Source organism: Saccoglossus kowalevskii, chromosome 2, assembly GCF_978046115.1.
Source record: "Saccoglossus kowalevskii chromosome 2, keSacKowa6.1, whole genome shotgun sequence".
In the NCBI taxonomy this organism is placed as follows: Eukaryota; Metazoa; Hemichordata; class Enteropneusta; family Harrimaniidae; genus Saccoglossus; species Saccoglossus kowalevskii.
The window spans coordinates 20548343-20574922 of record NC_140642.1 but is presented as its reverse complement, the minus strand read 5'-3'; the positions used below and the strand labels follow the sequence as shown (position 1 = coordinate 20574922).

The following is a 26580-nucleotide window of genomic DNA, read 5'->3' as shown; positions in this document are numbered from 1 at the left end:
TTTGATTTTGTAAGATACATTGGTGGAGTTGTTACTGTGCATAAACGGACAGTCATACCATCGGGTTATAGAAATCATCTGCGAAGGGACCTATTGAATCTACCAAACATCCTCGGCTGCATTCTGTCAAAAGAACATAAAAGTGTAAAAAATGCTGAAAACAAGTCACTGTAGGTAATGAGCACTTGTAACATAATGAGTAAGGTAGCATTTGGTCAAATGTTATCATTAAAGCGACAATAGCTTTAACTATCATTCTTTATTCACCATTTTTCATTCTTATTACTGGTACCGTTAAAGTCCTATTATAAACCGCGGTTTATATTACAATGTATCAATTTAAAAATTGGGATCAAAAGCTCAAGTTCGGGGTGCGGTTTCTATTACGTACATATTGCAATCACTAAATGGGCGTGGTCATTTTTTGTCCACAACACATGCACAAAACAAACAATACACCGTACAATCTCTTGAATAGGCGTCGGGGAAGAGTGAAAGGCCTTATTTTGGTTCTAAAATAGGCGTTACGAAATGTTGAAAAATTACAGTCAATCAAAAAAAAATTCTATATGATACAAAAAATACTCAGTATTTTTAACGTAATATGCGTTTATTTTTTTTAATTTTCTTGGTAACGAAAAGTATATTCTAACAGAAGTTTCAAATAAAAACACGAATGCACTGCTTAGTAGCAAATGATCACATAACGGTAGCTCGATCCGGCCATGCTGCTGGTCACAAGTGAATAACTTACTTGTTTTCGAAGTGTTGATATTGGTGATTATTATTTAGTAGTGATTACAATAACGCACGAAAAATAAGTTCGTTGAATTGTTATAAAATGCAAGTAAAATTCAACTTAGTTTCCCCGTAAGCGAATGATTTCAGTCACATGTAAACAGCCGATACGATATCCGCCATGCTTTTGAATGCTCACGTGACGTATTATTGACCGGATGGGTCAAGTCGCTAATTAACCAATCAAAATGCTGGATGGTGCCCACGTGTCTAAATTACATAGCTCATTTAAATATGTTAATGACAGTTCAGCGACCTCATGGTGAACGCAACACGGAAGAGATTTACCGATAATGTAGTGCGATCTTTTGCCTTTGATTTCCATGGGAAAACGGCATGATTTTTTTTTTTAAATCAAGAAATTATTTGTTTTCGAAAGATAAATTGTTCTTCAATGCTCAGTTTAACACTTTTACGGTGATAAAAGCTCATTGTCTAAAACTTACGAAACACAGACGTATTCAGAAAGAGTATTGACAGAGGTCGCCGCCAGAACAAAAGCAGTTTCATTGCCTGTCTGACATCTTATCACCGCTGAACAATAAATAGGTGTGAATATTTTTAGGCATGTTGTCGAAACAAAGAATAGGATTAGGAACAATGCTGTTTTGGAACAGCTGGTTGAAACAATGAAGTTAGTCACGGTCTTGTTGAATTGGGGGTGCGGTTAGTAATAGGTACTTTTCAAGTTTTCAATTTTTGTTAAGAACTCTTTAACCCCGAAGCCGGAATTGGGGGTGCGGTTACTATTACGTATGCGGTTTATATTAGGACTTTAACGGTACTGCCAATTTGTAATGACCATCGCTGAAATGTGGACACTGAAATTATAACATATATTCTATACATACCAACATTGTACATTGAAAACAAGCAGCCTATCGGCTGAGATAGCTCCGCTGTTAGCAATGCACATTTAAATTAAAGAACTGAAGACATCATTAGAAAATGAACAATATGTATAGTATCAAAGCAATCTGACTTACAGTTTTTAACAAGAAGTCGAAAATATCACTTTCTACCAAAAATGACAAAAATATTCACAAAAATTAGAGAATTGAAGATATCATCACGAAATGAACAAATCTGAGAAAGATCTACATGTAGTATCTATATATGTAATATCAAAGCAATCAGACTTGCGGTTTTTAACAAGAAGTCGAAAATATCACTTTTTACCAAAAATTACAAAAATATTCACCAAAATTAGAGAATTAAAGATATCATTACAAAATGAACAAATCTGAGAGATGTCCACATGTAGTACCTATATATGTAATATAAAAGTAATCAGACTTGCGGTTTTTAACAAGAAGTCGAAAATATCACTTTTTCACCAAAAATGACAAAAATAATCACCAAAATTAGAGAATTAAAGATATTACAAAATGAACAAATCTGAGAGAGGTCCACATGTAGTACCTATATATGTATTATCAAAGCAATTGCACTTGCGGTTTTTAACAAGAAGTCGAAAATATCACTTTTTACCAAAGATGACAAAAATATTCACCAAAATTAGAGAATTTAAGATATCAAAATGAAACGAACAAACCTAAGAGAGGTCTACCCACGGTACATATACACCAAGTATCAAAGCATTCAGGCTTGTAGTTTTCAAGAAGTCGAAAAAGTAAAACATTGACACGGACGACGGAGACGACGACAGACAATCACTCATATGATAAGCTCCGCTCGACAAAGCCCACAGCGGAGCTAAAGATGGCCACAGGGTGTCTCGAGATCTACAGTGGGCAGCATTCATTGAAATCCAATTTTGTCAATTGAACCTCAGAGATGATGGTACAAGATGGCAACTTACAGAGCCCTTAGCAAACAGATCTAATACAATTTTATCTGACAGCCTCTCATTGATGATTTTATTTGTCATTTCTAATAATAGTGTGCATCGAGCATCTTAATTTTCTATGGTTCCCACCGATGCCGACTACTCAACTGTTAGTTTTCACATCACATTTTATGTGGTATTAGCCTTGTGAAAGTGCCCAAGTGTTTAAGACAATATTTCAGTGAGATTTGGTCATCTTAATGTGGTTATATTTGAACATAAAATCACAGCTATTGCAGTTTTAAACAACAAAACAAGTCATTGTCAATGACACGTCCCCGTTCCGTTCATATTTGAGTGACATATACATTCAAAGCAGATCATGACCGAAATGCACCTGCATATGTACAACACATTGTACTAAATCTGAACAAAATCCATCCATGCATGACTGAGATCCGGTTCCGGAATTGTGAAAATACGTGATTTTGATGCATTTTCGGCCTTAAAATGGCCATCATTCAGCTATTGTTAAGCGGATCATGAAACAAATGCACATATCTATTTGTGACATGATGTACCATGTGTGTGTGAAGTTTGATCAATCCAGACATGTCTTGGATACGGATCCAGAACTGAATTCTTTAACAAAATGGCCGCCAGTCGGCCATTTCGAACTTGATCCGAAAAAAAAAGACGTGCATCAAGGTCCTATTATGTTTAATGTATGAACCAAATTTGAACAAAATCCGTCCATGCATAACTGAGATCCGGGTCCGGAATGGTGAAAATGTGCGATTTCAATGCATTTTCGGCCTTAAAGTGCTCCATTTGGCTATCGTTAATGAGATCATGAAACAAATGCACATACATATTTGTGACATGATGTACCTTGTGTGTGTGAAGTTTGAACTTGATCAATCCAGACATGTCTCGGATACGGATCGAGAACTGAATTCTTCAAAACAAAATGGCCGCCAGTCGGCCATTTCGAACTTGATCCGGAAAAAAAAATGACGTGCATCAAGGTCCTATTATGTTTAATGTATGTACCAAATTTGAACGAAATCCGTCCATGCATAACTGAGATCTGGGTCCGGAATGGTGAAAATGTGCGATTTCAATGCATTTTCGGCCTTAAAGCGGCCGCCATTTGGCTATCGTTAATGAGATCATGAAACAAATGCACATACATATTTTTGACATGATGTACCTTGTGTGTGTGAAGTTTGAACTTGATCAATCCAGACATGTCTCGGATACGAATCCAGAACTGAATTCTTTAAAACAAAATGGCCGCCAGTCGGCCATTTCGAACTTGATCCGAAAAAAAAAATGACGTGCATCAAGGTCCTATTATGTTTAATGTATGTACCAAATTTGAACGAAATCCGTCCATGCATAACTGAGATCCGGGTCCGGAATGGTGAAAATGTGCGATTTCAATGCATTTTCGGCCTTAAAGCGGCCGCCATTTGGTTATCGTTAATGAGATCATGAAACAAATGCACATACATATTTGTGACATGATGTACCTTGTGTATGTGAAGTTTGAACTCAATCAATCCAAGCATGTCTCAGATACGGATCCAGAACTGAATTCTTTAAAACAAAATGGCCTCCAGTCGGCCATTTCAATCCCGATCCCCCAAAAAAAATGACGTGCATCAAGGTCCCATTATGTTTAATGTATGTACCAAATTTGAACAAAATCCGTCCATGCATAACTGAGATCCGGGTCCGGAATGGTGAAAATGTGCGATTTTGATGCATTTTCGGCCTTAAAATGGCCGCTATTCGGGTATCGTTAATCGGATCATGAAAAAAATGCATGTGCATATGTCCCATATAATGTGTGATGTATGAGTGAAGTTTGAACTTAATCGGTCCATGCATGTTCGAGATACAGGTGATCACGGACGGACGCACGGACGCACGCACACAGGGCAAAACATAAGTCCCCGTTTTCGGACTACGTCCGAACGGGGACTAATAACATCTCCCAGTATGTCTTTTTAAAATCAGCATGCACATTATAATCATAGATTGAAAAAAAACAATAACAAGATTCAATCAAATCAGTCAGGGTGCGCAAACAAATTATAGGCAACAGAATAGGTGTCTTCCATTTTGAATCGTTATGGCCATTGAATGTTTAGAGAAGCAGGAATGCACAGGTGGATGGACATGGGTACAGATAGACATCAAGTATCAAGGAAGATGCCAAAAAAAGATTTAATTTTTGTTTTCATGTTATTACACTACAACAAGGTATATGTCAATATTTAACATTAATGAATAATGCTTTCAAATACACACATTAATGCAGGCTTGACACTAGGGCCCAGGGGAGGAGTAAAATTACTATTCGGACAACTGAACAGTAACTCACTTGCCTTAACAAACAGTAAATATATTAGCAACGTACATTTCGAACAAGTGAGTTAAAAATTTAAAATCAAGCCCTTTAACCCTTAACATGCTTCAATTTATCTGACCATAACGTTCCCCCCACTGCATTCTTTTCAAAAAAAACAAGTCATTGTCAATGACACGTCCCCGTTCCGTTCATATTTGAGTGACATATACATTCAAAGCAGATCATGACCGAAATGCACCTGCATATGTACAACACATTGTGCTAAATCTGAACAAAATCCATCCATGCATGACTGAGATCCGATTCTGGAATTGTGAAAACACGTGATTTTGATGCATTTTCGGCCTTAAAATGGCCATCATTCCACTATTGTTAAGCAGATCATGAAACAAATGCACATATCTATTTGTGACATGATGTACCATGTGTGTGTGAAGTTTGAACTTTATCAATCCAGACATGTCTTGGATACGGATCCAGAACTGAATTCTTTAACAAAATGGCCGCCAGTCGGCCATTTCGAACTTGATCCGGAAAAAAAAAAGACGTGCATCAAGGTCCTATTATGTTTAATGTATGTACCAAATTTGAACAAAATCCATCCATGCATAACTGAGATCCGGGTCCGGAATGGTGAAAATGTGCGATTTCAATGCATTTTCGGCCTTAAAGCGGCCGCCATTTGGCTATCGTTAATGAGATCATGAAACAAATGCACATACATATTTGTGACATGATGTACCTTGTGTGTGTGAAGTTTGAACTTGATCAATCCAAGCATGTCTCAGATACGGATCCAGAACTGAATTCTTTAAAACAAAATGGCCACCAGTCGGCCATTTCGAACCCGATCCAAAAAAAAAAATGACGTGCATCAAGGTCCTATTATGTTTAATGTATGTACCAAATTTGAACAAAATCCGTCCATGCATAACTGAGATCCGGGTCCGGAATGGTGAAAATGTGCGATTTTGATGCATTTTCGGCCTGAAAATGGCCGCTATTCGGCTATCGTTAATCAGATCATGAAAAAAATGCATGTGCATATGTCCCATATAATGTGTGATGTATGAGTGAAGTTTGAACTTAATCGGTCCATGCATGTTCGAGATACAGGTGATCACGGACGGACGGACGGACGCACGGACGGATGGACGGATGGACGGACGGACGGACGCACACAGGGCAAAACATAAGTCCCCGTTTTCGGACTGCGTCCGAACGGGGACTAATAAGACAGACAGTCACTGTGGATTCAATAATCGTAACTTTTTTATTTGCCATGCAAAAGTCAATATAGTGATATGTAAACATATCTAGAAAAAACAATCTTTCATAATATTGTATTGTTATGACCACTTATAGATTTTGTGGTATACATTTTGGGTATAAAAACAACAGTTTTAGTAAAATTTAAATAAAAATATTATTCTTCTATTATTTAATATTTATAAGTCAGATGGCTATCATTTATCTGAGGAATTTGTTGATTTTCTGAAAGTATGCATTTAGAAAAAAAAATTCGGACCATATATACACAAATTAGCATATCATTTGCATATCATTTAGCACCAATGAATGACATTTTATAAAAAAGACTACCTAAATAAGTCGTTATAGTGAATGAAATAACCAACACTTGGATTTGCAGTTTGTGATCATCAAACAGTTGCCACTCCTTATTGATGTAATTTACACAAATTTGGGACTTTATTTTGATGTAATAATGATTGTTTTTGGTAAAAAAAAATTAAGACAGAAATTATGTAAATGTCCACGAAAAAAACTCATGGAAGTAAAATATATAAAATATTGAACAGAACTGTAATTATATTATATGAAGAATGTGATATTTTGATAACAAAAATTGCATTGTAATAAATAAATTTGCATATCATTAGCATACCATTAGCACCAACAACAGCTGTTTGATGAAAAACACATTTGAATGCAAAAGCTGTAAGCATTTAGGGGGAAAATCTCCATTTTGTTTACGAAAGCTGTGAAAAGCATTCATGGATAATTATTTATTTACAATTGCAACTAGATCAATTTATTTGTAGTAGTTGCTTGTGTTTTCAAATATGTGTATATATAATAAACAAGCTAATGAGCTTCAGCATGCAGTAGTGAAAATTAGAGAATTGCAGGTAAGTCAAGACAAAATTTCCAAATAGAAATTATTCAATAACAATTCAGACCACAGATGCACACAATACTAAGTGAGTAACGAATTAGGTATCAAAATGGAAATCTGTTGGATCAACTGCATCAAAGTGACGTCTGCTGTGATAAATCTCAAAGCATGGGTATGTACATAAGGCGACTTCACACTTGCGGCACCACACGCGACTCTCTTGTGGACGCTTGCCATCTTGATGCTTTTTGTAGTAGGCTCTGTGAACTACACACTGGCGAGTTGGGTTTTGTTTTTTATTACCAGGGAAAGCAGGGATGGGTGAGGGGAAGTGGCGTTCTTCGAGTCGTCTTAGTGGCTGACCAACTGATCTTCGCCCTTTCGGTGCTGGGATGGGTGCAGTGGTTGCACTAGAAACAAGATCATGAACAATGGATAAACGAAATTTAGCGTGAGTTAGCTTCTTGGCACTGAACTTCCTGTGAAGGATGTAGGCATTAGTGACAAGAAGAGCTATCATGTGGAAAAAAAGCTTGATATACCACTTTGAACGTCAGCGATGCATTGTGTACGATCTGATCATCTGGTCTGAAAGATCCACACCTCCCATATTTTTGTTGTAATCAACAACACACAAAGGCTTCACAATTGGTTCTCCGGATCCCCTGGATAGGCCAACAAATTTCCAAATTGGCATGTGTACTGATGACAACATAGTGACATCACGCTTGTCTTTCCATTTCATCGCCAAGACTCCATTTCTCTGACGATAAATGACTTCACCTTGTCGCAATGGCAATTTCAGGGCTGCAGGCATTTCTTTTCTATTCATTCTAGCTGTACCAACTAACATTGTATCTTCAGCTTTTAGATGGTCAATAAGCGTAGGACTGGTGTAGTAATTGTCCGTGTACAGTTTGTATCCCTTGTTCAGCAAACTACCTTTTCTCATCAGCCCCATTACTACATTGAAAGTATGGCCTTCATTTTCACTTTCTATTGTATCGGGGTTAGGGGTGTAATTTTTCCCAGTATATATATCAAAAACAGAAGTGTACCCACTTGATGATTCTGACACCATGTATGATTTCAAACCAAAACGATCTGGTTTACTTGGAATGTACTGCCTGAAGTGAATATTCCCTCTCCATGGCACCATTCCTTCATCAAGACTGATACACTGCTCACACGTATAAACTTCCGACAAACGGCGTGTTATGGTGTCATACAGAGGTCGGATTTTGAAAAGAGGGTCATATCCGGCTTCACCGCGAACGACGTAGGCAGCATTATCATTGAAGTGCAGAAATTTTAAAATGAGCTCGAATCTATCCCTTGGCATCATGCTACGATAAAAAGGCGTCGAAATTATCGGATTTAGGCTCCAATAATCATCAAGATCGTTCTTATGGAGCATCGACATAGCGATTGTCATGGCAAGAAAAATCTTCATCTCGTCTATGTTTACATTCTTCCACTTCCGGAGTGCGGTTCCAAGTTTTCATCGTTGCGTGCAAGATGACCATTTGCGTAAGCATTTGTCTGCTCAACAATGCAGATAATGTCCTCATCTTTAAGAAATAACTTGACAAAATCTAATGCGGTTGCGTTTTCCGGCAATTGAACATTGAGTCCCGGAACACCGGTGAACGGCGGTACCAAAATGTCGTCGCCACTTGCTTTCGATGACCAGCCAAGACGAGTATCGTCGGCAACTTCCACTCCAGAATTTTGAATCTCCCACTCGGTATCATCATTCGGAATATCACCAAAATCGATCTCTTCCGCAGTAAAACCTTCAAATTCGTATTCAGAATCAGAATCTGCAAATATTTCGTCCCATACAGCTTGTATTTCAGGGTCATTGAAATGCAAATTTGGCGTCGCCATTTTGATTGCGTTGCTAGTCAAACATTCAAAGTTAGCGGTCGAGCTATGGAATTTGTACATGCAATTTGCATATTAGGCGGGGAATCCCCGGTTGAGGCAAGAATAACACACACATATACACAGGTCAAAGTTTATGTCATACGTTTTTCGCCTTTATTGATGATGTACTCCACATATACGTCATTCAAAACAACGCAATTTCTCAGAGGGTCGTTTACGATTATTCTCGTACTTCGCTGTGGGATTCAGACGCGCTATTACGAGTATTCTCGTACATCGCGTCTTAAGGGTTAAAAGTTGATTTGGTTTGACAAAACATCCTTTAAAACAGAAAAACAAAACATTTCCTCATTCTGCCATATGTGGCGCACTTCACCAGCATTTTTTCGAAAACTTACATATGCGATGATGAGATGAACTATTTTCTATTACATGCATGCAATCAAAAAATCAGGAATTATCTCCTGTATTGTAATTAAAACTCAACAGCAATATATGTATTGCATCGTCACTGTAATTTTGAAAACGTGTTCATGATGGGGTGAAGGCAAAGACAAGTAGATAAGTTTATATACAGCTTGACAACTGTGGATATACATGAAATATACAGTGGACTAACAAGCAGTGATTAGACACCAGACAAATATGTCAAGGTTATTTGCAACACATAGTTTGACTTCAATGATTGCCTGAATGGAATTCTAAAATTGCAACAACAGAAAAGGTGTGAAAACAGCTGGATGAGCTAAAATGTTGTAAACCTAGATATTTGAATGTTTTGCAGCAGATCAGAATACACTGACAGGCAAACAGAGAAGCACTTATACTATACAACTGTACATATCAGAGTCTTGCTAGCTCTGAAAATGTTAAAGCCACAAGCAATAAAATAAGTCTCCACTGAGATGTACTATTTGAAATAACACCCCTAGAGACTACACATGATACACATGTTTATCTAACACTGATGAATCATATCATTCAATGCCATACAATACCACAGATACTAACCACGGTTTCCTCTCATCACTCAGCTAGACAATTACAAGAAATTAAAAGTGGTTTGGGATACATTTCAAAAATAAAAGATCATATTCACATGTTAATTGCTTAGCAGTGTTCATCGTTCTGCAGACTGGTGCAGAAGCAATAGAAGAAAATCCTGATATATTGCAATCATTCATTTATATAGTTGGACATACAATGAACATCGCATCAAAATTTAACCATATTTTGTTTCTTTAAGTTTAATATGTCACTGGTAGCATAGTGGTTGTCGCATCAGACTCATGATTGGTAGACCCAAGTTCAAATTCTACCTTAGGCTGAACATCAAAGGGTCGACCCCTACCCTGGGTGAGTGTGCCACAGACTCAATAGGAAGGCCAATTCCACTGGCTGAGATTCATTCACTAACAAATGCGACTTTGGGGGAACCTTGGTTAAGGTCCGCAGGTGCTTGTGTTCGACCGGGCCTGGTTGACGCTAGAATAGCGTATTAAAATTGCCATTTGATAGGGAGATGGCCACACAGCCATGTCATGTAGTCCCAAACAGGAAATGACTTCTGTGACAAAATGCACTATGTGTGAGAGTTTAATATGTATTTGTAAAACATAAATTTTAACTTGACTGCCAATGGTCACTTTGAGGGAAGATAAATACCCTAATGCAATAAATAAAGTATACAAATGCAAAAATCATAACTGGATGTTTGAAAATCGAACTATACCGTAAATAGAAACAGAATTTGAATAATTGCTTCTTGACTCTCAGGCAAAAGAATTGTCAGCACTAGAGTGGGTTTACTTTGATGAAGGGTTGTACCCAAAAGGTCTAGCTATTTTTAATATTCCTGTTGATTTTTTACATCCCTGCTGGTCTATTTTATTATTAATAGTTTTTCCTTACAAATCTGTGGTCTAAGTATCGAGAAGTAAGCTCCTTCAACAAGGACTGCAACAGACTCTAATAACTATGGCTCCTTATCGCAAAGCAGTTGACTAGCATGTGTGAAGGGCAGTATGTTAAAGTCATGTGACACAATTAAATGTTTCAGAAGTTAACTTGTTAAAACAAGGCACAGATCACTGACTATGATAAATGCATAACAACATACATGTAATTGTTTACTTAGAGTGACACAATAGAATCTGTACATCATATCTATGAACACATAAGTCAAAATTAGGGCCTGTCCAGCTGTCCCAGGCAGTATTTAGTAACTGACCAAGTGGGACAGTCCAAAATAAAATTAACATCTTTGAAATATTGATGAACCGAGAATGGTATGTCATAAGTTATCTTGCAGGGAACAGGTACATCATGAATTGGAACAGGCATTCTAATCTCCTGGCAAAGGATGCTGTTCTTTGAAAGTATCTTTTAACAGCTCACAGGTGGCTCAAAAGAAATATGATAATTTGAGTAAATTATTAATTAATCGTCCACACCCTCTATAAATTACTTCATTAGAAATACCATATTAAAATCATATCTCCATTAGCAAAAACGCTTATTTATGCTATTTGTATAGATTATTGCATGCTCTGTAATGAAATTATTCAGTTCCTAACAATATATTATATTCAAGGAGGATTCTGTTCCACAGTGAAACGCCTTATTTTTGTTATCACTGAAAAGACCAACCTGTCCATCCCTTAGATTGGGTCATTTTTCTGTTTCTCGTTGAGCTACATGTATCAATCTATTACAGTATTTCTTTACTCTGCCAAATTAGGGCGTGTACCTCTTTGTCAAGCCGGAAATTGTGAGAAATTACGAAGGATGTTGTCTCCGACAATTGAGGCCGTGATTTGGGCTCCGATAGTTGGGCCCGGTGTGTATACATCAGGGCTATGTCGGGACTCAACCCTATCAGGGTTCAACCCCAAGGGTTTATTGGAGCCAAACTTGGCTCAAGTGGTAGGGCTCCGATAAAATGCTGTCGTGTAAACGTAGCAATAAATACTAATCATTGCACAATAGTTTCAGAGAAATCAGGATAGATAAAAATTACATCATCCAAATGACATTATAAAGTGAAGATTTGTGTTACGATAGCCATTCCAATGAGCTCCTTTATAAAGTACCGTATCCACTTGAGTGATATCAATTCACTGTTTAATTATTATCTAATAATTATATTATATTACAAGCAGATGTTTTGCTGAAAAATGGTCAGACTGATAGCAAGTTAATTATTACGTACCTCATCATTTTTGGATGTTGGGTTTAACTTGTGAAAAATATCTTCAACTGTGTTACGCCTGTGGAGACAGAACCACTTGATTAAGTTAACAACAATTATAAAACCTTGCAGAGCCCACTATTTAAACACCACATTATCAATGGTTGATCGGTACCATGTGCAGCTCTTTTATCAGATGACAACTTTGGAGTGCTTGAGGTCAATGCGTGAACATACAAACAAGAATATTTGTGTGATATCCAATTTTCCCCACATATGTACATATGGTTTCAACAACAAAACCACCACGATTCATTCTTTCACGTAAACAAACCATGCATGGCACAGTCCCCGTTAAGATATATGGTTTTGTTTATAGTAATATAGTCAGAATATAAACATGTCTGTATTTTGATTATGATTTTTTGACATTAAAATGATTGACATCTGATCATATCTGATCGTCAAACAAGTACTTTTCCATATTGAGAGATGTTGCTCTGGAACAGCATTAATTAAAACAAAATCGACCATTTTGAATACATCTATATATCTATATCATAATGTATAATGAATATATAAAATTTGAACATAATCAGTCAAAGCATGTCAGAGATATGGCTCTAGAAGCACATTCATTAAAACACAAGCCATGCATGACACAGTCCCCGTTAGTTATCGAATTTAAGATATATAGTTTTGTTTATAGTAATACAGTTGGAATATAAACATGTCAGGAATATGATAGTTTAACATTAAAATGATTGACATTTGTATCTGATCATCAAACTCCACAAGGGGTTTTAGGTGGGCGCCCATCAAGTTTTACGGCCGCCTAGTTACTCTCAACACCCGCCCACCAACGTACATCCAGCTGAAATTATTTGTAAAAAGCTTGCATTGTTCTTCCCAAGCCTAAACAAAAGAGTAGTTGCCTATCCCTTTATTTTGCTATTGTTTCAAGAGTCCAGACATAAACCATAACCACTGGAAGTCTGCAAGTAGTTATCAAGTGTATTCATGGCAATGTGTCAATCGCCTGAATTCATTGTCGCCCGACATTGTTGCCATTTATTGCTCACAATACGCAACAACACTGGTTTCAATTTACAACTGTATTTTTAATAATCGTCTTCCGATCACGAAAGAAGTAAATACGAACGAAATGTATATGCACAGAAAACAAACAAATATATTAGCAGATTGCATGTAAACTCGAACAAAAATTAAAATTCTAGCCGTATTTACAACGTTTGCTCAATTTTCATCGTGAAAACAGCATGGAGAAGTCAAACTGATGACCTTTTGGCCTACCCCATTCAGTAACCGTCGGCCACCCACCGCTGTTGGCGCTTTAACGATTTAGTATCTAAGTTGCATAGGGGAACAGCGCATTCTGGATGTTCGTGTACTGAATTCGGAAAACGGTAAAAACATCAAACATGGCAGCTGGATTAGTTTACTGCGAGTATTTGTAATATTGAATACATATTTTAGTTATCTTTTTTCAATTTATCGATTTTTTATGTTGAATCTTTCGAGAACATAGGAGATTCTTTTATTTTGCCGATTGCTAGCATTTTTCTTGAATTCCAAAACAACGTGTGAAAATGCAATGTGTCGTGACCGTACAACGTGTACATGCATAAATGTATCGTAAATAAAAATGTTATGGGTTTTATTTTGACAAATTGTCTGTTTTGGCCTTGGGGACAAATCACCTTGTATATTTTCTACATTATAACTCAATTATGTTTTGTACTTGCTCTTCGTTACTAGAATTGCATTTCATGAACGCAGAATAATTTTGAGAACATATAAATCACTGATTTCAAACCTTCGTTACTATTGATATTGACCAATCTGTTTGTATTTCAAAAGATTGTAACAAATTAACATGTAAATTTATGCTAATTAGACCACCCACCAGCTATTTTAGATTGTGGAGAACACTGAAACGAGTATTGCGAGATATTGTCCATATTGCGAGATATTGCTCTGGAACAGCAATAATTAAAACAAAATCAGCCATTTTGCAGACATGTATATATCTATAACATGGTGTATAATAAATATTTAAAATTTGAACATAATCAGTCAAAGCAAGTCAGAGATATGACACTTGAACCATATTCATTAAAACAAAATGGCCGCCAGTCGGCCATTTTGAATCTTATCTGAAAAACAAAATGATGTGCATCAAGGTCCTATAATGTCCAATGTATATACCAAGTTTTAACAAAATCCATCTGTAAACAGCCGAGAAATACTTGATTTTGATGATTTTTTAGCACACAAATGATCCCCATCGTGAAACAAATTGATGTGCATATGTACATTTGTATAATATCATGTATGATGCATGTGTGAAGTTTGATTGTGATTTGTCCAGGCATGTCTAAGATATAGGTCCGGACTCACACACGGGGACTCAAAAATGACGTGCATCAGGAACCCATAATGTCTAATGTATGTACCAAGCTTGAACAAAATCCATCCATAAATGCTTGATGTTTGATGAGTTTGTAGCACAAAATGGCCGTCATTTGGCCATTTTTAATCAGACCGTGAAACAAATTGATGTGCATACATTGTATGTATAATATTATGTATGATGTATGTGTGAAGTTTGAATGTAATCGGTCCAGGCATGTCTAAGATATAGGTCAGGATACATGCACGGACACACGGACACACAGAGGTCAATCCATAAGTCTAAAAATCAAGGCCATTTTTATCTCGGAAATTATCATATGCATGTTTGATGTTGAACTCACACATAACTGAAATTCAGACATCTACAATGCGCTCTTCACATTGTTGATTTCATTCATCTCAAGCTACCACTGCATGTATATTCAATTTTTGATATTCAGGCGTATTATAATTAAAACAAACCACTGAGAAGATCTTTTGTTGTACTTCAATATATGACAAATGAAATGTCAGTGCTTATATGCTCCAAGTGTTTGGACTGCAGGACAATTAATGTATGCGAATTTATGTTAGCAAAATGGCTGAACAGAAAATGGTTGCTTGTCATCTTGGATTGGATTATGACACAGCTCAACTTTTGTAAAAGCGCTTGAATGTAATTGTTCTTGTACCATGTTTAGATCTAATTGGACAGTGTGGATTTGAGGCACATCATAAATGTGCAAAAATAGGTGAAAATTGACAATTTAAAGAATTCTGTACTGTCTATTTTTGCATGATAGCATGATTTTTCAAATAATAGGCTTGACCGCCCACTATACCACATACCCCTTTCCTTGTCTTGTTTTTTAAACAATATTGAATCTCCAAGAGTGCTATATTGGATGAGGAGAAGGGTCTATGGCAAGATAATGTGTGCACATTATCTAGACCCATCTCCTCATGTTTGTGGTAGGGGGAGGGGGTGTCATTATTGTTGTGATGAATCATCAACATCAGAATTTAACAAATGAAGTAAATTTGGAGACTTTATGTTGAAATGAATTTACTTGTAAATATAGGTTTACATTATCGTGTGATGATGTAAAGCTACAATGTCATAAAACCTCTAATCTGATAGTGGTGATTTATAACACACAATAATAGACATTGCTGATTAAAGTTTGGTATACCAATATAAGGGTTTCTTCAGCAATGCACTCAGTCTCAGGTAGCACAAGTCTTTGGGCTTCCGCCAATGATAAAATAGTTAAAGCCGAGGTGGAAAATATCAAATTGTTTTTGTTAGCCAATTTCCAAAATGAGAACTGATAAATGAATTCTGATTCATGAAGCAAATTGAAATAAGCTCCTGCAACATACTTTTTAAAGCAATATGTTTTTCTGATGTTTAATTTACATTCCTGTGGGTAATGTGGGAATGATGACCACTCCATTTCAAAATAATTAACAGTTTGAATTTACGTTGTATAGTCATGGCCACTAATGGTGAATGCAACATAAATTAATGCAGTCAAATTTAATTCATTGGCGATTACTGAAGGTTTAGCTGAAGCCCAACTTTTCAACAAAGACAATAACAGAATAATATTTCTTTACTATCACTAAACAACATATGGGAAACACAAGAATATTTTACTTACTTGGCTGCAAGTCCACCTCCTGGTGGCAAACCTGCAATATCTTCGCTAGCTAGTGCGTGCATTACATGACCAAAGTCAACATCGCCAGGATTAGAATTATCAAGAAATTCTAAAAAATGAAAAAAAAAATAGTTACAGCACCAAACAATACAGAGTTTATGTGATACAGGTGATGTATCACTCCCTGATATTTCTGATTCCATGACAGGCCAATGTGGGTGTGATGTTGGAATATTCTGTCCAGTCGTCCAATTTGCTAATTAATATGAAAATGAGACATTTAAAATGCACAGATCTCAAACAAAAACTACTATAGAATACTTTATTTTTGCTTGGAATTTATTTTTGCTATTTTCGCTGAAGGGATGATTCCGTGAAAATGAAATCCAGCGAATATACTTTTTTTCCTATATTTCACATTAAACAAAACGCCCAAAAGACCTTTTCAGCAAAAATTAATTCCAGCGAAAATAAAGTATTCCACAGTAGTTTTTGTTTGAGATCAGTGCATTTTAAATGTCTCATTTGCAGTATCTGAATACTGAATCATTTGTGATTCAGAACACAGCAATTTTAAAATATCAACAGAAATTATAATTTCTATAAGTATTCTATATTAATGTGTAAATAGCAGACAAAAATGTGTACAATTGTAAATGTCCCATAGTATTGATTATTGAATTATCCAGAATGAGTGGAAATAGAAAAAATATGCAAATTAAGCTAATTAATGAAAATATTAGTACTTAAACTCAATCAGATCCTTCAAGTGTCCAGGCCTTTCTTTTTGAAAATGGCCTGGGAGCTAAATATTAATTTTCTGGTCACAGCAGCACGACTAATTAGGGGAGCTATGCTCTCAAAATCTGTCCAAAAATGTATGGATTAGGAATTTATAATTGGCTTTTCAGAGTCTTGATTCTGGGGAGTTGAACAATCACTCACCTTAGAAAGTAAACACCGAGTTAAAAGTATGTAATTATTGAGTCAGAAATGAGGGACTTATTTGAGATCACACAGTGGTATATGAATGCTTAGGTTCCAAAGGCTAAGCTTGGAAATTTGTAAGCACGTCGTTAGCAATATTAGCAAGTGTTAGCACAATCTGATTAAAATCTGATGTAGTGTACGGGCTTTAATTATTTTGGCTATAAACTTATTTTTATTTTATTTTTTATTATATTTGTTATTAATGCCCTTTTATTTTATTATTTTACTTTGATTTTGATTTTGTGATTTTTTTTAATTCCGCCCTACCTACATCTGAGCCGATGCCTATGTAACGAGATTTCAACGAGACCCACTATCGACGATTTTAGTCAACGAATCACAGACCTCCTTCTATAGTGCACATGATGACGTCAGGTAGCAAACAGACTCAAATAAAATGGCGGATTATACAGACGTTAGCGACCGAGAATGACACCCGGGGAATGACACGGCTTTTCGGTAAGTTTATCATTGTAAAATGCAACGAAAGTCATTTTTGACTCCCATGTGCGAAGCACAAAATGGGAGTCTTTGCAGTTAGTGTGTCTGTATGTGTGTATGTGTGTATGTGTGTATGTGTGTATGTGTGTATGTGTGTATGTGTGTCCGACTGTTCCACTGCTATCTCAAGAACCATACATTGGTTTTTGATGAAACTTGGTGCATAGATGCTCTGGGCCAATGCGCAGATTTGATTAGGTTTTGGTAAAAATCCATGCTCGTTAATTACCTAATTTGCATGATAATTAGCTAATTTTTAGCTGTTCTATGACTGTTCCACTGATATCTAAAGAACCACTCATTGGATTTTGATGAAACTTGGTACATAGATGCTCTGAACATATGCGCAGATTTGATTAATTTTTGGTAAAAATCTGTGCATATTAATTACCTAATTTGCATGATAATTAGCTATTTTTTAGTGGTTCCATGACTGTTCCACTGATATCTAAACAACCACTCATTGGATTTTGATGAAACTTGGTACATAGATGCTCTGAACTAATGCTAGGTTTTGATTAGTTTTTGGTAATAATCCGTGGATACTAATTACCTAATTTGCATAATGATTAGTCAATTTTCGGTTTTTCCACTGATATCTCAAGTACTAATCATCACATTTCAATGAAACTTGGTACATAGATGTCATACGACACTGCACAGACCTGATAGTTTTTATGGTAATATCAGTACATATTAATTACCTAATTTGCATAATTAATTAATTTTCAGCATTTGATATAAGTAGTTAGCATTACATTTCAATGAAACTTGGTACTTACATACTCAAGGACTATGCAGAGATTGATTGTTTTCGATAAATATTTGTGCATATTAATCACCTAATTTGCATAATTAGTTAATTTTCAGCTTTTCCACGGGTATCTCAAGTACTAATCATCGCATTTCAATGAAACTTGGTACATAGATCCTTTAGGACTATGCAGAGACCTGATTAGTTTTAGGGTAAATAATTGTGCATATTAATTACCTAATTTGCATAATTAATTTTCAGCTTTTCTACTGATATCTAAAGTACTAATCATCATATTTCAATGAATCTAGAATTATGCAGACCCAATTAGTTTCCGGTAAATATTTGTGCATATTAATCACCTAATTTGCATAATTAACCAACTTTCACACTGATATCTCAGATACTATACATCACATATCAATGAATGTACATGGATGCTGTAGGACAATAGACAGACCTGAATAATTGTGGGTTAAAATCTGTACATATTAATTACCTAATTTGCATAATTAACCAATTTTAATCTTTCACACTGATATCTAAAGTACCGTAAAATCTCCAAAATTTCGACTGGTTTTAAATAATTTGTGTTAGAAATGTGACGTGTTTTTAGAGTCAAAATTAAGGTGCATTTTCGGACGGTCGAATTTTTCAGAATAGAAATCAGCAAAAAAAAATGGGGATGATAGACAGTGTGCTTCATTAGTTTTTAAAAAATGCAATGTCCGTCAATTGACGTAAACTTCCTCATGTTTCACGGTAAAAGCAAAGGTCGTGGCCGAGTTGTAACTCAAAATCTAAACAAAGTCATCAATCAGTGAGTATTATGACAAGCAAAACAAAACATCAAGACGCGGAGAAGAGGTCAGCACAAAACTAATAGGTCAAAAGACAAAGCTGTCTCGCACTACCTAGGAAAACTTGTGAATGTTCGAAGTACAGGTACCCATTGGACAAAAGATACATGGAAGTTTAGCAAACGATCTCCCCGACCCAGTGCAATGTATCCGGTTAGAATCAAAGCTCACGTGTCCCTTATTTGAGCACCGTACCGGTGATTTGAGGGACCAAATTCTGCCGTAAATTCGCCCTTGGATTAAAAAATATAATGGGATTTAAGAAAATAAAATGGGACTTTTAAGGTGTATTTTGGCGTCATTTTTCGGACATTTCAATCAATCCTGCCGGCTAAAATAGAGTCTAAGTTTTACCGTAGTCATTGACGTCTGTCTATTCAAGAGTACACGTGTATGATTTTTATCGTGACTAGCGTGAGCGGGTAAGCTTCCTTTCGAGAATGAGCTGTTATCACTGTGAACAATGTTAAATTATTCTTCAGATGACCAGTTTATTTTTTAAAAACAACTAATTTTTTTATTTAAAAAAAATCATGCCGTTTTCGCATCATCCAGCTTTTTGATTGGTTAATTAGCGATTTGACCTATTTGACCTAAGAGAACATGGCGGATATCCTACAGCATCAAACGTTTATACGAGACCGGAATCATTCGCTTACGATGAAACTAAGTTGACTTTTATTTGTATTTCATAACCATTCAACAAATTTATTTTGTGTACATTATTATAATCACTACTGAGTACAGTAATAATCAACAATTCAGAAACGCAGCATGCCGAGATTTTTGTGTTCGTTTTTATTTGAAACTTCGTTTATTTAGAATATATTTTCGTTACCAATAAAATAAAAATCTCTCAGTCAATCAGAAACCCGGATTCATGCCTTTGAGGAAGGTCCCGTTTGAACGCTCACATCGGTTTTTTTTTCGTTTGGGGGAAAACTAAAACTGGTCGCAATTTTCGAATAAGAATGAGTCGGCAATTTTTAGTGGAGTCGAAAATTTGGAGGTAAATAAAACACCGAAACCCGGCAAATAAATAGGCGGTCAAATTTTTAGAGGGGTCGAAATTTTGGAGTTTTCGCGGTGTTAATTATTCCATTTCAATGAAACTTAGTACAAAGATGCTCTAGGACAATGTACAAACCTAATTAGTTTGGGGTAAAAATCTGTTCATATTAATTCCCTAATAAGCATAATAATTCATAATTTTTTGGTTCTGTTACATTGCGCAGACCTCATTAGTTTTACACTCAAATCTGGTCATATTAATTTTCTGATTTGCATAATTAGTTTTCAGCTAAGTAATTTCGAATTATATTTAATGTGTCTCCAATACTCTCAGCACATGGGAGTTCTTTCTAAGCTTTCTTTGATTATGTTAATATTGTGGCTCGAATGGTTCGATCCTTATTTTGCATAGTTATTCTGGGAGTGACGATTTTGTTTCCACCGGTTCGACCGAACACCGGTGTCTTTTTCCAGTCGCCAGCCCTGGAGACAGGTGATGTTTTGTTGACGATCGGGCCAAAATCGTCTCCGGTATTGAAGCCGTAGCTGTAAATATTCATCAAATTGTATCAATGTTTTGTACATTATACAATAACTCTTTATTAAAGTAATTGAGCTGATTTGGACTGGAATAAAATATTTTTTTTATTTGGAACACATCGCAATTGATCAGGAAATATTATTTTGCTCCAATTTTCTGCGTCGATGCCGTGGGCCGGTGACCGTTATACAATTTAAAATCAGTTTGCATTGTTTACTATAGCTGTTTACAGTGTTCTAATCATTACGATTTACTTATTTTTTTGCTTCCATTCTAGATAATTATGCTCAGTGATGTAAAATTGAAGCGATGACTGAATGAACGAACCTTGGCTGGCGAAGATGTATCTGGAAGTGTACACATTTGTTGGAAGTGAAAAACATATTCAATGTAATGACAAAAATTGTAAAATGCTGTGGAATTTCTTTTGCAAATAAAAATATACTAGCAATTTTCTATTAATGGTTTATTCAAGTGGGCAAAATATAATGTATAGATAGATTGCCCGTATACACTGAAAAGTAAGCAACCGACAGCCTGTATAAAAGGGGGTCTGTGATTGGCTGTTACTTACGCGAGATTTGAACGGGACTTACATAGGTGTCGGATCAGATGTAGGTAGGGCGGAATTTAAAAAAAATCAAAGTAAAATAATAAAATAAAAGGGCATTAATAACAAAAGTAATGAAAAATAAAATTAAAATAAGTTTATAGCTAAAATAATTAAAGCCCGCACACTACATCAGATTTTAATCAGATTGGTGTTAGCAAGTGTAGATGGACTTTCTTGTTGATGTTTCATAAAAAAAAGAAGAGAAAAAGTAGAAACTTTGAAAAGATCTCTCTTTTGGGTTTTAATTAGGTTACTCAAAATGCACAAATGAGTACCAAGAAGCTGTCACATCTTGCAAATGTTCCATATATGAGTAGTTCCACAGGAAATTGTTGAATAGCATCAATAGAACAAGATTTGTGCATGGACACACAGTGTGCATCACATTACCAACCACAGTCCTGTGCAAGCTGAAAAGGTCATTGTACTACACCACAATGGTTCTGCTTAGTCAGAACATCCAAGAAAATACTGTGACTACTGTGGTAGGCTGTTCGATGTGTGGCACTGAACTACGGTTGGTTGTAGTAATTCCTAATAGGTGACATTTCAGGTGGATTTGTACATACTGCTATATCTTTCTACATGTATATATATATATACACCGGTAAGCACAATATTGCACATGTGTTCTTCTCAGGGTAAAAATAATTGTCAATGTCTTTACCAAAGGACAATTATATAAGTCTCATTCTTTTTTTCTTTTTTTTATCTACCATAGGTGAATAAATTTGTTTTGCTATGATTGCAATGACATTAATACAAACCTTTTACTCTGTTCTCAAGTCTTGTATCAAGTTCAGCTTCTTTTTGACGGGCTACTTCTGATACCTGAGGGGCATTCTGAAAAGTTATTACCACAATGCTCATATTATCACGGCTTCCCTGTGAAAACAAAGAAAATGTGAAATAAAATAGGCAGTACATGTTAAATCTTCCTCCAAGGTTACTGTACTTAGACTCAGAGTTTTAGCATCATTGCTAAATTCCGAAATGAAAATTGCTTACAGTTGTGTTTTTATTTTCTCAGCGCTACACTACCATGACGTTTGATTTATTTGTGTGACACAAGTTAGGGAGTGTATAAATGTCTAAACATAAATGTATAAATGTCTAACAATATATAACAATTATTTTTCTAATTTTTGAAGGAGAGAGAAAATGTCATATGAATTTATTATTAATACAAGTAAATGTATATAAATGTATATGTAAACTATCCTTGAATTTCAAGGCAATGAGTCTATTTATAATTATGATGTATTATGTTTTGCATGTTTGATATGCATACGCACAGAGTATGTGATTCTGTATATGATACAATGAAAAACTTGTAAATATTTCAATTTCACACAAGCTGTCACAAAATAATTGTATTTATTATTATCAAATTTCCTGTTTTTAAAAATCAATTAAAAATGCACATTTTTTTAAAACTAAAACAAGAGGTAGGCACACCTTGATCTTATAATTGAGTTAGAAAAAGCATATCAATCACACTTGCTTTTGGTTAGATATAAGTGATATTTGTTTTTCCCACAGAAAACCATATTTCTATATACCATATTTTCTCTATTAGAACAGCATATAAACCAAAATTCATAGTTTTCACGCAAGTGCATGCACTACCCACTAATGGAACAAATATGATAATAGTTGCAATAAAACATTCCTAATAATATGCACTATTAGAATAGAATATATGCTTACAGGCCTGGTCGAAAAGTTAGAATCAACAAACCAGTATGGGTTTGATGAACTTAAAATCCATTCAAAACATTTTGGGCTTGTATGCACCTTAATTGGAGATGAACTTCAAATAAAGCAAATACAGTAGACAATGTACTGAAGGAGTCAAAATTAAGGCCTGTCCAGCTGTTCCAGACAGGCAGATTATAACTAGAACTGGTAAATGTAGAAATTGTCGGTTATGATATCAAGCGTTTCTAAAGTGACCAAATAGGGTAAGTCTCAAATTGATAATGTCCAAACAAATTGACTTCAGAGTATTTGAAATCTATAACTTGATGAACTGAAAGTGAAATTTTTATTTTAAATATGTATTAATTTATTGGTTAGGGACTTGTACATCATCAATTGGGACATGCCTTTTATTCTCCAACCTGTCCAATAAGTTTCAACCCTAGTTAACTGGTAGTCAGTTTCTCTGTGATAGATATTTGCTACATGTATAGTTGAAACACATCAATAGCAAGGTCAATCATCTTGATAGCTGACCACGACATGTATATGCGGACTCATCACTGAATGCAAAATGGGGTCAAATAATCGGTCTAAATGTAGAACCAAGAACACTTTTTTGAAGTTCAGAATAACAAAAACTTGCTCAATATTTGCTTGTTTCAAATTACGCATCAGAACTTATTTGAAAGCAAAAAAAGTAATATTTCAACCATATAATAAAAATGAAGTGCCCACAAATACGTTCGTACCTTGCTTAGACAGGTGTCAATAACCTGATTACATACGAATTCCAGATTATCTGTGATCAGTAGACGGGACCGAATGAATTCACAGAGTTCGTCATTAGACATAACATCCCATATGCCATCACAGGCAAGCACAATAAATTCATCTTTTTCAGAACGTTGATCAAATAAAACTTCGGGCTCTGGAGAAACAAGTTGCTCGCATGGTCCTCTACCTTCAACATTTTTATATTCAAAGTCCCCAAGAGCACGCGACACTGCTAGTGATCCATTGACTCTCTGTATCATGACACTCCCGCCAGCGTTCTGAATACGCTCCTTCTCTGCAGGCTTTACAGGTTTGTGATCATCGGTTATAATAAAGGGCCTTCCATTACGTATTAACATTCCCCGCGAGTCGCCACAATTTGCAAAGAACACATGTGTTGGTGAAATAAGAACACATACTGCAGTGGAGCCACTCTTGTCTTCTCCTGTGTGAAGCTCAGGCAGTGAGCGCAGTTTCTTATCAATGTTTAAGAAACCTGTCCTTAACCCATCTCTGACGTTTTCAAGAGCCGGGTGGATTGACGCAGTTGGTTTATTGGTACCTTTGAATTCTTGGGTTGAGGTGACCTCATCGAGAAGATGTTCAGAGCAATACTTAGCTACTTTCGAGCCTGCATGACCATCAAACACTGCAAAGAAAGACCAGTCTTTAAGCCCATGAGGGAGTCCCAGCACAGCTGAATGTGCATCTTCCATTTCCACTCTCCATCCCTGCATACTACTCAAACCAAATCGTATCCCATTTCCTGATCCATGCTCGTTCTCCTTCTCTGTCTTCGGTTTTGCCAAGAACGCCCCCATGGCTGACTCAACTCAACTGTCAAGTTCCTAAACGAGACTGGTGTTGAATAAATAATGATACGGAATTATCGTCACAATCGTGAAAAATGAACAAAATACAAGTAACAATCAAGGACGGTTAAAAATCGAGCGAAGGTGAAAGGTAGCACTTATGTCATAGGGTGATTGACATTGAGGTACGCTTGCACAACAGACGACAGATACCCAGATAATACGAGGTATACAGTCAACATGAAACAGCACGCATTTTCAACACAGTATCTTCTAGTCGTGCCTTTTGAAAGATATTAACACACATTTACTGCTTGATCGGACCATTAAAAAATCCAAAAAAATCCAAAAAAATAGAAGACATGGGCTAAACATCAAATAACAATGAGAACTGGTCATAAAAGCTTATGCATTCCGGTAGGTTTGGCTGGAGTTGGGGCCCGAGCTGGTTGCAGTGACATCATGTTGAGCAAATCAACAGTTATGGACGACGATGCAGAGAAACGGCTCTAAAAAGCCGACCATTCGAGAAATTTTTCAGTAGCGATTGGTACTTACGGCTTTATATGATCATCGGTTATTTTGGCGTGGGACGTTCGATCATAAAGTTGTCCCCTTACCGGCCAAATGGAAGCTGAAAATCGACAGAGTCACAGCCAAACAAACGTAACAAAACGACCTAACACTTATCTCGTCTGCGTCTGCGTATAAGCTGTACCCGTACCCCGGATGTAAAGGAAAAGCCATTAGAGATGACGTCATTTTTAATTTTGTATTGTGACATTGCAACCCGCATCGCATCACGAAAGTGAAAACGGAAATATTACACTTCCGCGGAATATTAAAATTATTTGATTCTAAATTATTGTTTTAACTATGAAAATAAAGACACTAGATGTAATTTTCCACATTTTTGCACCAGCGACAATTCACGGTTATGACCTTAAACTAAAACTATTCACCGCCAAAGCTTTAGAGCTTTTTTTACTAAAACCGGTTTAAGTTAGCAGTCCAAAAATGAGACAGAATATCAAAGGTAAAGGTTAAATTTAATAAATAATGATCGATATTAATTTGTTGACCCTCGTCTGACGACGGACGGTTTCATTGCGCTAAAGGATATATATTTACTTATTAATCAATATGCAAATTAGATACTTATTATGCAAAGTTGGAATAACATATTCGTCTTCCATCGGTATATAATTAGCAGTAGTCTTATATTACAATTTAAGTAGGCCACTTTTTGAGACAATCGTGACAGATACAAGTCAACGATTCCAATTTACTTAATTGGATGCTTTGCAAATTACTCTGCACTGAGGTACACATCATTACAGGAGTTTCAAAACTAGCGTGACGCCGACAACTTACAGATTCCACGTCATGCGCCTTGCGGTGCTGCAATTATTAATAATGAGTATCGAGCATACAAGTTCAAAGTCATCTTGCAAGTTATCAGAAGTACCACGCTGTGATTGAAATGCAAATTACCAGTAGAATAAATTAATTCCATTTGATCATGGTTTGATATATCCTATAATATAATCAGATCACAAAAGCATTGCTATGGTACCCATTTTAATTTGATTGAACAAGTTATTGAAAAAGATGCAACATGGACGAAAACGTATTTATTTATATTTTTAATATTGCTGTTCGATACTCCTTACCAAATCAAAATATGATTTATCATAAAACTAAAAATATTGCGTTTGCAGGACACGCAATATTTGTTAGATTAAAAAAACTAAAAC

General features: G+C 35.8%; 1 protein-coding gene across 1 annotated transcript; it reads right to left on the bottom strand.

The window, feature by feature from the left end:
• LOC100368602 (protein phosphatase 1B-like) lies at positions 1-25515 on the bottom strand. The gene is made up of 6 exons (XM_002740786.4): positions 25382-25515; positions 23987-24869; positions 22301-22418; positions 16264-16372; positions 12206-12263; positions 1-123 (listed from the first exon to the last, which is right to left on the bottom strand). The coding sequence occupies exons 2-6, from the start codon at positions 24830-24832 to the stop codon at positions 100-102; spliced, it is 1155 nt and encodes a 384-aa protein (XP_002740832.1). The 5' UTR covers positions 24833-24869; positions 25382-25515; the 3' UTR covers positions 1-99.
• Positions 25516-26580: the final 1065 nt, after the last annotated feature.

Bases quoted from the DNA above. Each gene is read 5' to 3' on its own strand.
- LOC100368602 (XM_002740786.4), bottom strand. From the start codon at position 24,832: ATGGGGGCGTTCTTGGCAAAACCGAAGACAGAGAAGGAGAACGAGCAT. The intron at 16,373-22,300 runs GTTTGTATTAAT...TTCATTTTTTAG, and splicing joins ACTTGAGAACAGAGTAAAAG to AATTTCTTGATAATTCTAAT. The intron at 12,264-16,263 runs GTAAGTAAAATA...CTGTCTCCACAG, and splicing joins GGAGGTGGACTTGCAGCCAA to GCGTAACACAGTTGAAGATA.